This window comes from Nerophis ophidion, linkage group LG14 (genome assembly GCF_033978795.1).
Source record: "Nerophis ophidion isolate RoL-2023_Sa linkage group LG14, RoL_Noph_v1.0, whole genome shotgun sequence".
Taxonomy (NCBI): Eukaryota; Metazoa; Chordata; class Actinopteri; order Syngnathiformes; family Syngnathidae; genus Nerophis; species Nerophis ophidion.
The window spans coordinates 44,592,428-44,604,927 of NC_084624.1; the positions used below are offsets into that span (position 1 = coordinate 44,592,428).

General features: G+C 40.8%; 1 protein-coding gene across 1 annotated transcript in view; it reads right to left on the reverse strand.

Moving 5' to 3' along the window:
* The window catches only part of LOC133568737 (dynein axonemal heavy chain 8-like), a 149,053-nt gene that overhangs the window by 2,353 nt on the left and 134,200 nt on the right, over positions 1 to 12,500 (reverse strand). The window contains exons 81-84 of the mRNA XM_061920846.1: positions 9,004 to 9,164; positions 8,778 to 8,934; positions 5,801 to 5,953; positions 2,932 to 3,121 (exon numbers count right to left, since the gene is read on the reverse strand). Of these exons, the coding sequence (XP_061776830.1) occupies positions 2,932 to 3,121; positions 5,801 to 5,953; positions 8,778 to 8,934; positions 9,004 to 9,164 (661 nt within the window). The remainder of the gene's footprint in view (positions 1 to 2,931; positions 3,122 to 5,800; positions 5,954 to 8,777; positions 8,935 to 9,003; positions 9,165 to 12,500) is intronic.

Sequence of the window (12,500 nt, forward strand, 5' to 3'; positions counted from 1 at the left end):
CTCACTATCAAGAGTCATTAAAATGTCTTACAACTTTACCACCACGCTTGACTTTATTGTGGCATGTTTTACACTCTACCTCTTCACCTTTTTCGTTTTGTAGGGTAAAATAATCCCACAGCTGACATTTTTACCGTAACTTTTAATTCACACGGCCGTATGAACGGTTAGAACACAGACTTGTGGATGTTTTGAAGGTGTGCTGGAAAATGCGGAACGGAGTGTAGGGAGCAGCAGGAGAGTGGAATGTATTATTTAAATCGGTGCGTTGAAAACACAGACCAGAGTTTTTTTTTAAAAATTGGATCTCGATCTGCATTTTCCCATGACTTGCCGATACGCCTTTTTTGGCAAATATCGGCATCGGATCGGACAACCCTAATATATATATATATACATATACACTTATACATAGACATATACATACATATACAAACCCCGTTTCCATATTATTTGGGAAATTGTATTAGATGTAAATATAAACAGAATACAATGATTTACAAATCATTTTCAACCCATATTCAGTTGAATATGCTACAAAGACAACATATTTGATGTTCAAACTGATACACATTTTTTTTTTGTTGCAAATAATCATTAACTTTAGAATTTGATGCCAGCAACACGTGACAAAGAAGTTGGGAAAGGTGGCAATAAATACTGATAAAGTTTAGGAATGCTCATCAAACACTTATTTGGAACATCCCACAGGTGTGCAGGCTAATTGGGAACAGGTGGGTACCATGATTGGGTATAAAAACAGCTTCCCAAAAAATGCTCAGTCTTTCACAAGAAAGGATGGGGCGAGGTACACCCCTTTGTCCACAACTGCGTGAGCAAATAGTCAAACAGTTTAAGAACAACGTTTCTCAAAGTGCAATTACAAGAAATTTAGGGTTTTCAACATCTACGCTCCATAATATCATTAAAAGGTTCAGAGAATCTGGAGAAATCACTCCACGTAAGCGGCATGGCCGGAAACCAACATTGAATGACCGTGACCTTTGATTCCTCAGACGGCACTGTATCAAAAACAGACATCAATCTCTAAAGGATATCACCACATGGGCTCAGGAACAATTTAGAAAACCACTGTCACTAAATACAGTTTGTCGCTACATCTGTAAGTGCAAGTTAAAGCTCTACTATGCAAAGCGAAAACCATTTATCAACAACATACAGAAACGCCGCCGGCTCCTCTGGGCCCGAGATCATCTAAGATGGACTGACGGGATGGTATGGGGGTGCATTAGTGCCCAAGGCATGGGTAATTTACACATATGTGAAGACACCATTAATGCTGAAAGGTACATACAGATTTTGGAACAAAATATGCTGCCATCTAAGCACCTTCTTTTTCATGGACGCCCCTGCTTATTTCAGGAAGACAATGCCAAGCCACATTCAGCACGTGTTACAACAGCGTGGCTTTGTAAAAAAAAAAAGAGTGCGGGTACTTTCCTGGCCCACCTGCAGTCCAGGCCTGTCTCCCATGGAAAATGTGTGGCGCATTATGAAGCGTAAAATACAACAGTGGAGACCCCGGACTGTTGAACGACCGAAGCTCTACATAAAACAGTAAGAAATAATTCCACTTTCAAAGCTTCAACAATTAGTTTCCTCAGTTCCCAAACGTTTGAGTGTTGTTAAAAGAAAAGGTGATGTAACACAGTGGTGAACATGCCCTTTCCCAACTACTTTGGCACGTGTTGCAGCCATGAAATTCTAAGTTAATTAATATTTGCAAAAAAAAAAAAAAAAAAGTTTATGAGTTTGAACATCAAATATGTTGTCTTTGTGGCATATTCAACTGAATATGGGTTGAAAAGGATTTGCAAATCATTGTATTCTGTTTATATTTACATCTAACACAATTTCCCAACTCATATGGAAACGGGGTTTGTATACACACGCACACACAGTAGTGGTCAAAAGTGTACATACACTTGTAAAGAATAAAATGTCATGGCTGTCTTGAGTTTCCAATCATTTCTACAACTCTTATTTTTTTGTGATGTAGTGATTGGAGCACATACTTGTTGGTCACAGAAAACATTCATGAAGTTTGCTTCTTTGATGAATTTATTATGGCTCTACTGAAAATGTGAGCAAATGTGCCGGGTCAAAAGTATACATACAGCAATGTTAATATTTGCTTACATGTCCCTTGGCAAGTTTCACTGCAATAAGGCACTTTTGATAGCCATCCACAAGCTTCTGCTTGAATTTTTGACCATTCCTCTTGACAAAATTGGTGCAGTTCAGCTAAATTTGTCAGTTTTCTGACATGGACTTGTTTCTTCAGCATTGTCCACATGTCAGGACTTTGGGAAGGCCATTCTAAAACCTTCATTCTCGCCTGATTTAGCCATTCCTTCACCACTTTTGACGTGTGTTTGGGGTCATTGTCATGTTGGAACACCCAACTGCGTCCAAGAACCAACCTTAGGTTATCAGGTATAATGTCAAATTCCTGTTTACTTCAATAAAATTGTACTCAGGACAACAAACTGCAAAGTTTCATGGAAAAATGTGGGGTAGTTTTGGCGTGAACATTTTCAGTTAGACATTAAATATTTTATATATATAGGTGTAGCTCGGTTGATAGAGTGGCCGTGCCAGCAACTTGAGGGTTACAAGTTAGATCCCCGCTTCAGCCATCCTAGTCACTGCCTTTGTGTCCTTGGGCAAGACACTTTACCCACCTGCTCCCAGTGCCACCCACACTGCTTTAAATGTAACTTACATATTGGGTTTCACCATGTAAAAGTGCTTTGAGTCAATAGGGAAAAGCGCTATATAAATATATCTCACTTCACTTCACTATTTTCTTAGTTTCACATGCTTGCTGCTCGGCAGACTAGATCGGACTAGGTCACAAGTTTGCAACTGCCTAAACAAAGTCCAGTAAAGAGCATAATAAAAACTAACCTTGTGGGTTAAAAAAACCTGTCATCCAGAAGGTCCTGGGTCGCCCGGCGAACACCCAGCGGTGAAACTGTCTGTTCCTGTCTAGAAGCTCGGTGAACCAAAAACCAAGCGTGGTGGACTCCCACGAGAGTTTCCTCCACACGTTTGGTACGCGGGCGTCAAAGATGTTGTCCAGAGCGTCACGCAGGGTCTGTAGAGTAGAGAAAAGCACAGTGTCTTGTTATTATTAAGCATTTTCAAAATGTGCACGTGAATAGGTCCGGGCTCTAATTTAACCACAGCAAATTGACCAGCATCTGAACATGTCATGACCGCCCTTGACTTTTTACTTGATAATGGACTAGGGATGTAACGGTAAACGGTGTAATTATAATTTGCGATAAAATTCCAGGCGGGTATTAACACCGTCTAATTTTTTAATTACTGAAAAAAGGTCATTTCTTAATGCATTTTAGGCAACACAAAGTCAGGCGCATACGCACTAGTGTCCTTTGGCTTGATAATCATGGCAAACTAACAACACGGACTTTGCTCCGGAGATTTCCCATCGGAGTAAACGGAGCCAAGCGCTTGGTTTAACGTCATTTTCACCTCGCTTCCCGGCGTGCTTTTAAGAGTGCACTGTTGTGTTTAGGTGGAGACAGGTGTGGACAATATTGGAGACGGACGCACTTGTCCCCATACTAAAAGTATAAAATTAAGGAGAAATATATTTAATGTTGCTTTTATTTTCTCAATACAGCATCCATCAGCTGCTGTGACAGAGTTATTGATGAGGTGGAAAAACATGCAGCCAGTGATATAACGTGCACGTTGTCACAACTTGTTTATAAAGTATTTAGGTTTGTTTACTGGGACGTTCACTTATCCTTTCACTGCCAACTGTATCGGTGTTCAAATAAGGTTAATACTAGCTCAAATGTGTTGTCATCTCATGTAATTGAACATAGGCTGTGAAGATTGTGTATTCGATGTGAGAGTTGTCAGTCCTCTTTATTTTTGTTGGCCAAACTGTTGTGCTGATAGGAAGTGTTGGAGAAGAACACAGCTTATTTAATTGACTTTATCTTCATTAGCCAAACTGCTTTGTGTTTTATTTTGATATCAAAAGTTTTCTTTTTTTTAACATTGTGTTTTTTTCATGTCACAAAAATTATTACTTCAAAAACTATTCATGTGACACAGCACGTTGTAAACGTGTTATTGTGTGTCGTTTATTCCGATATGACATACATTGGGGCAAAAAAGTATTTAGTCAGCCCCCGATTGTGCAAGTTCTCCCACTTAAAATGATGACAGAGGTCTGTAATTTTCATCATAGGTACACTTCAACTGTGAAAAAAATCCAGGAATTCACATTGTAGGAATTTTAAATAATTTGTAAAATATGGTGGAAAATAAGTTTTTGGTCAACCATTCAAAACTCTCACTGATGGAAGGAAGTTTTGGCTCAAAATCTCACGATACATGGCCCCATTCATTCTTTCCTTAACACGGATCAATTGCCCTGTCCCCTTAGCAGAAAAACAGCCCCAAAGCATGATGTTTCTACCCCCATGCTTCACATTAGGTAGGGTGTTCTTGGGATGCAACTCAGTATTCTTCTTCCTCCAAACACAACAAGTTGAGTTTATACCAAAATGGATACAGGGATGATACAGCAGAGGATTGGGAGAATGTCATGTGGTCAGATGAAACAAAAATAGAACTTTTTGGTATAAACTCAACTTGTTGTGTTTGGAAAAAGAGGAGGGTGGGGCGGAGACGTGGTTGTGGGCGTGGTTAAGAGGGGAGGAGTACATTTACAGCTACAATTCACCAACTCGAGTATTTCATATATATATGTATATATATATATATATATGTGTATATATAATATATATATATATATATATATATATATATATGTATGTATATATATATATATATATATATATATATATATATATATATATATATATATATATATATATATATATATATATATATATATATATATAAAAACAAAAATGGGAAAGAATTCCACTTTCAAAGCTTCAACAATTAGTTCCTTCAGTTCCCAAACGTTTATTGAGTGTTGTTAGAAGAAAAGGTGATGTACCACAGTGGTGAACATGCCCTTTCCCAACTACTTTGGAACGTGTTGTAGCCATGAAATTCAAAGTTGATTATTATTTGCATAAAAAAATAAAGTTTATGAGTTTGAACATCAAATATCTTGTGTTTGTAGCATATTCAATTGAATATGAGTTGAAAAGGATTTGCAAATCATTGTATTCTGTTTATATTTACATCTAACACAATTTCCCAATTCATATGAAAACGGGGTTTGTACACATACATACATACATATATACGCATACATACATATATATGCATATATAATGGTAAATGGGTTGTACTTGTATAGCGCTTTTCTACCTTCAAGGTACTCAAAGCGCTTTGACACTACTTCCACATTTACACACTGATGGAGGGAGCTGCCATGCAAGGCGCCAACCAGCACGCATCAGGAGCAAGGGTGAAGTGTCTTGCTCAGGACACAACGGACGTGACGAGGTTGGTACTAGGTGGGATTTGAACCAGGGACCCTCGGGTTGCGCACGGCCACTCTTCCACTGCGCCACGCCGTGTATATATATACATACATATATTTATGTATATGTATACATATTTATATATATGTATATATATATATGTATACGTATATATGCATGCATGCTTTAGAGCTCCTGCCTCGAAAGAAAATGATGTTGCCTTGGTGCACTAAATTAAAAGCCCTTCTTTAAGGCAACACTTGACTTGACCTTAAAAAGTAAACAATTGGAGGCGTGACAGGTAGTGAGCAGAAAACATCAAATGACCCAACCTCACTCATGATGATGGTGCCCTCGATGGCCAGCTTGAGATCCAGGAGAGTGGAGCGCACGATGGAGATGATCTTCTGCATACGATCCACTTCCTGGCGTAGGAAGATGTTCATGGGGTTGAGAGGGCCCATCTTCTTGAGTCTGGCTTTCACCTGAAACCAGCAGAGAAGGTGGATTACATCTTTTTTCTTCAAGAATGCAGTCGTCCCATGCTTTATCTTCGCGCTTTCACTCTAAAATGTTTTTTCTAAATATAATAAAGAAATTATATCACAGTTCCTTGCTGTTTCGCGTTAGACTACGGCCTATCATTTTACAAAAATATGCATATTCAACCCTCGTAAAACATTCATATTGTTGTTAATCAGCCAGCGTTTGTGGGTTTGATGGTCCCGTTGCATTTTGTGGCTTTTAATGCCTCACAATCAAACACTTTTACGTTAAAATACTGAACAGATGTCTACCTTATCCCAGTAAACATCTGTAGCCAATAAGGTAGCCATCCACAAGCTTCTGCTTGAAGTTTTGACCACTCCTCTTGACAAAATTGGTGCAGTTCAGCTAAATTTGCAGTTTTTCTGACATAAATGGGTTGTACTTGTATAGCGCTTTTCTACCTTCAAGGTACTCAAAGCGCTTTGACACTACTTCCACATTTACCCATTCACACACACATTCACACACTGATGGAGGGAGCTGCCATGCAAGGCGCCAATCAGCACCCATCAGGAGCAAGGGTGAAGTGTCTTGCTCAGGACACAACGGACGTGACGAGGTTGGTTCCAGGTGGGATTTGAACCAGTGACCCTCGGGTTGCGCACGGCCACTCTTCCACTGCGCCACGCCGTCCACACGTTTTATGTCAGGACTTTGAGGCCATTCTAAAACCTTCATTCTCGCCTAATTTAGCCATTCCTTTACTACTTTTGACGTGTGTTTGGAGTTTAGCTGGTCCTGAAGAATTTGGAGGTAATCCTCCTTTTTCATTGTCCCATTTACTCTCTGTAAAGCACAAGTTGCCCACATATGCGCTCCTCTCCAAGGTTTCTCATAGTCATTGTCACTGACGTCTCACTGGGGTGAGTTTTTCCTTGCCCATGTGGGCTCTGTACCGCGGATGTCGTTCGAGACACTTGTGATTTCGGGCCATATAAATAAACATTGATTGATGTTTGACATTGACTGTACTTTTGTAGCAGACAGGTCGAGACAGTAAATATACATGGTTTTGATACCTTGCAATGACCGCAACAATAAAGTCCAAAATTAAGCATTAGTTCCAGTTAACGACAAAATCTGTTTCGGCAGTGACATAATCATGTTATAGTCGGATGCAAAATCATACAAACCCCGTTTCCATATGAGTTGGGAAATTGTGTTAGATGTAAATATAAACGGAGTACAATGATTTGCAAATCCTTTTCAACCCATATTCAATTGAATGCACTACAAAGACAAGCTATTTGATGTTTTTTTTGCAAATAATAATTAACTTAAAATTTAATGGCTGCAACATGTGCCAAAGTAGTTGGGAAAGGGGATGTTCACCACTGTGTTACATCACCTTTTCTTTTAACAATACTCAATAAACGTTTGGGAACTGAGGAAACTAATTGTTGAAGCTTTGAAAGTGAAATTCTTTCCCATTCTTGTTTTATGTAGAGCTTCAGTCCTTCAACAGTCCGGGGTCTTCTCTGTCGTATTTTAAGCTTCATAACGCGCCACACATTTTCGATGGGAGACAGGTCTGGACTGCAGGCGGGCCAGGAATGTACCCGCACTCTTTTTTTTTACAAAGCCACGCTGTTCTAACACGTGCTGAATGTGGCTTGGCATTTTCTTGCTGAAATAAGCAGGGGCATCCATGAAAAAGACAGCGCTTAGATGGCAGCATATGTTGCCCCAAACCCTGTATGTACCTTTCAGCATTAATGGTGGCTACACAGATGTGTAAGTTACCCATGCCTTGGGCACTAATGCACCCCCATACCATCACAGATGCTGGCTTTTGAACTTTGCGTTAATTACAGTCTGGATGGTTCGCTTCCCCTTTGGTCCGGATAACACAATGTCGAGAATTTCCAAAAACAATTTGAAATGTGGACTCGTCAGACCACAGAACACTTTTCCACTTTGCATCAGTCCATCTTAGATGACCTCGGGCCCAGTTAAGCCGGCGGCGTTACTGGATGTTGTTGATAAATGGCTTTCACTTTGCATAGTGGAGCTTTAACTTTCACTTACAGATGTAGCAACAAACTGTATTTAGTGACACTTGATTTTAGAAGTGTTCCTGAGCCCATGTGGTGATATCCTTTAGAGATTGATGATGGTTTTTGATACAGTGCCGTCTGAGGGATCAAAGGTCATGGTCAGTCAATGTTGGTTTCCGGCCATGCCGCTTACGTGGAGTGATTTCTCCAGATTCTCTGAACCTTTTGATAATATTATGGATCGTAGATGTTAAAATCCCTGAATTTTTTGCAAATGTACTTTGAGAAACGTTCTTAAACTGTTTGAATATTTGCTCACACATTTGTGGACAAAGGGGTGTACCTCGCCCCATCCTTTCTTGTGAAAGACTGAGCATTTTTTGGGAAGCTGCTTTTATACCCAATCATGGCACCCACCTGTTCCCAATTAGCCTGCACACCTGTGGGATGTTCCAAATAAGTGTTTGATGAGCATTCCTTACCTTTATTAGGATTTATTGCCATATTTCCCAACTTCTTTGTGCTGGCACCAAATTCTAAAGTTAATGATTACTTGCAAAAAAAAATTGTTTATCAGTTTGAACATCAAATATGTTGTCTTTGTAGCATATTCAACTGAATATGGGTTGAAAAGGATTTGCAAATCATTGTATTCCTTTTTTATTTACATCTAACACAATTTCCCAACTCATATGGAAACGGGGTTTGTATTTATCGGCAGGATTCCTACAGAACAGCGTACAGACAATGACGAACAACCCACCTCATGAGGTATGTAGTCAGGGGGCAGCTTGTCCAGCATGTCCTCGGCCATGCTGTACACGATGCTCTCTCGGGTGGCCCCTGACCCACCACCGCTCTCTTTGGGCTGGATGTTCGTGATGGTGTCCAGCACCTCAGCGGACGTGTTCCTCTGATAGCTGAAGCACAACGTGGGATTTTATTGCATTATGTCCAATGGCACGTTACAAAAATATAGCACAACTTACACAATGTCGGCGTTGGGGTGGAGCCCCAGCGCTTGTGTTGAATCTATAGCAGGCAAGCCCTGAATGTAATCCACGTACTCCTCAATGGTTTTACATATTGGAATTTGGTACTCTGTGTAGAAGCAGAACGATGGGTCCAGCATTTTCTTACTGAACCACACCTGAAATAGGGGAAATAGTTTTATGAATCACTGAGAAATATTTGAACGGTTGATTTTCATTAGAGATGTCCGATAAATGCTTTAAAATGTATTATCGGAAATTATCGGAATCGGTTTCAAAAAGTAAAATGTATGACTTTTTAAGATGTTGCTGTACGGAGTGGTACACGGACGTAGGGAGAAGTACAGAGCGCCAATAAACCTTAAAGGCACTGCCTTTGCGTGCCGGTTCAGTCACATAATATCTACGGCTTTTCACACACACAAGTGAATGCAATTGCATACTTGGTCAACAGCCATACAGGTCACTCTGAGGGTGGCCGTATAAACAACTTTAACACTGTTACAAATATGCGCCACAATGTGAACCCACACCAAACAAGGATGACAAACACATTTCGGGAGAATATCCGTACCGTAACACAACATAAACAGAACAAATACCCAGAAACCCTTGCAGCACTAACTCTTCCGGGACGCTACAATATACAACCCCCCTCGCTAACCCCCTACCTTACCTCAGGGAGAGCATGTCCCAAATTCCGAGCTGCTGTTTTGAGGCATGTCAAAAAAAAAATAATGCACTTTGTGATTTCAATAATAAATATGGCAGTGCCATGTTGGCATTTTTTTTTTCCATAACTTGAGTTGATTCATTTTAGAAAACCTTGTTACATTGTTTAATGCATCCAGCGGGGCATCACAACAAAATTAGGCATAATAATGTGTTCATTCCACCAATGTATATCAGTATTGGCTGATATCGGAACCGGTAATTAAGAGTTGGAAAAAGTCGGAATATAGGATATCTGCAAAAGAACCATTATCGGATATCTCTAATTTTCATATAACGTTGTAGGGGCCCTTGTGTCAAAAAATTGCATTTACTTTAAACTAATTCACATATGTTTGTATATTTTTAATATCAATATTATTATATTTAATATAGAAAATTGCATAGCTGACCAGCCTGACCTAATGTTGTCTTTCTCTGTAACCGCAAAAATGTTGAGACTGAATCAACATGCGCCTCTGTTGGTTGCAGCCAAGCAGTGCGCTCTATTTAGCCACAATTTGTCAATCCAGATTTAACCAGTGGCGCACCGTGCGTTTCCCAACCTAGGCCTTCAGTGATCTCCAACTTCAATGATTATCTCTCAAAATACCATCATTTATGTCACCACATGATCATTGCTGGAGAAACTCTATACAGGAACACATTTACACCCTACTGTACATTGAAACACATCAACAGTGCACAAAACGGGTTATTTTCTGATGCATCTAAAAATAAATTAAAACGCATCACCTATTAAAACATATACCGTAATTGTCTCTGCTTGCAAGGTTTCCCGCAGCGCTTTGTTGCTAAGGCGGCCACCTTAATAACAAAGAGCCGCCACCTAAGCTAAAGTTTTAACAAGCTGCTCCGCTTCGTTCTGCCTCTGCCTCTGTCAGTAGTCTCTGCAGCACCCAGCATTGTCCCACCCACACAACCATCTAATTGGCTACATATAGAGTGGTAACAGCCAATCAGCAGTGCGTATTCAGAGCGCATGGAGTAAGTGTTAATGACAGACAGGCAGAGAGGAGAGACGGTGCGGTTGAGCAGATAGCTGTTTTGCTGGTAAGCATAAGGCAGTGGACTCTCTCCAAACTATAATAAACACCTCCCAGTCAACTACTAGTAACATCACTATGAGCCTGCTGACGTTCTAGAAACATAAGCGGCAGCTCAGCTCGCTCGCAGTCCTTGAGGTAAAGGCTAATTAGCTTTTAGCGTAACATTAGCTCACTATGCAGTGTGTGTGCATGCGTGTGTGCGCCCCACATTTAACGGACAGCAAAGCTATGTCTGTCTGAGAGAAAGACAAGCATTATTGACCTACAGTTAACAACTAAGTTATTTCACTTTACCTTTTTCTGTGTTGATTTAGCTGTGTTGAAGCAGCAAAAAGGGACATTATGTTAAATGAAGAGTTTCCTGAAGCTGTCTCTGATAGTTGATATAATAATGTAACATCATAAAGCCTACATGAACTCCATGGTGTTCAGAGATGAATAGTCTCTCCTATTGCTATTGTACTATTTTTTTTGGCTATAGTTACATTAATCATTAGTAATGTAGCAGCCTAGTTTTGAATGGCAGGGTCCCAGCTATCACATGTTGATACGAATATTACATTTACATAATAAAAATCTACTACAGGCTTCCCAAATGCGGTAAAAAATAAAGCAAGATGAGTTGAACATAGGCTTCACAGTGGAAGAGGGGTTAGTGCCTCTGCCTCACAATACAAAGGTCCTGAGTAGTCCTGGGTTCAATCCCGGGCTCGGGATCTTTCTGTGTGGAGTTTGCATGTTCTCCTCGTGAATGCGTGGGTTCCCTCCGGGTACTCCGGCTTCCTCCATCCTCCAAATACATTCACCTGGGGATAGGTTGATTGGCAACACTAAATTGGCCCTAGTGTGTGAATGTTGTCTGTCTATCTGTGTTGGCCCAGCAATGAGGTAGCGACTTGTCCAGGGTGTACGCCGCCTTCCGCCCGATTGTAGCTGAGACATGCACCAGCACCCCCCGCGGCCCCAAAGGAAATAAGCGGTAGAAAATGGATGGATGGATGGAGTTGAACATATGTCCACATGTGGCCTCACTTTTAACTTTTTTTCATACGCTTATGGCAAACGCTTACTTCCATCCATCCATCCATTTTCTACCGCTTATTCCCTTTTGGGGTGGCGGGGGGCGCTGGTGCCTATCTCAGCTACAATCGGGCGGAAGGCGTGGTACACCCTGGACAAGTCGCCACCTCATCGCAGGGCCAACACAGATAGACAACATTCACACTAGGGCCAATTTAGTGTTGCCAATCAACCTATCCCCAGGTGCATGTCTTTGGAAGTGGGAGGAAGCCGGAGTACCCGGAGGGAACCCACGCATTCACAGGGAGAACATGCAAACTCCACACAGAAAGATCCCGAGCCTGGGATTGAACCCAGGACTGTAGGACCTTCGTATTGTGAGGCAGACGCACTAACCCCTCTGCCACCGTGAAGCCCAAACGCTTACTTACAGTAAGTTATTAATTTTACTTTGTAAGTCATTATTTTAGTATCTCAGGTAACTAGGACTGTTTTGTTTTTACTTTACGGAAGAAATAGAGATATATATCGTACATCTGCCGTTCAGCAAATGGAGCGGAAAACACAAAAGTTGTAGGCTTCTTCATGCGACGAAGCCGGCCTACTTCACCACAGTCTTTAGTCTATTGCCCCTCCCCCCAGGCTGTGGATGCAGCGACGTGATGGCGACGTGCCGAGTTACACCGATCCTTA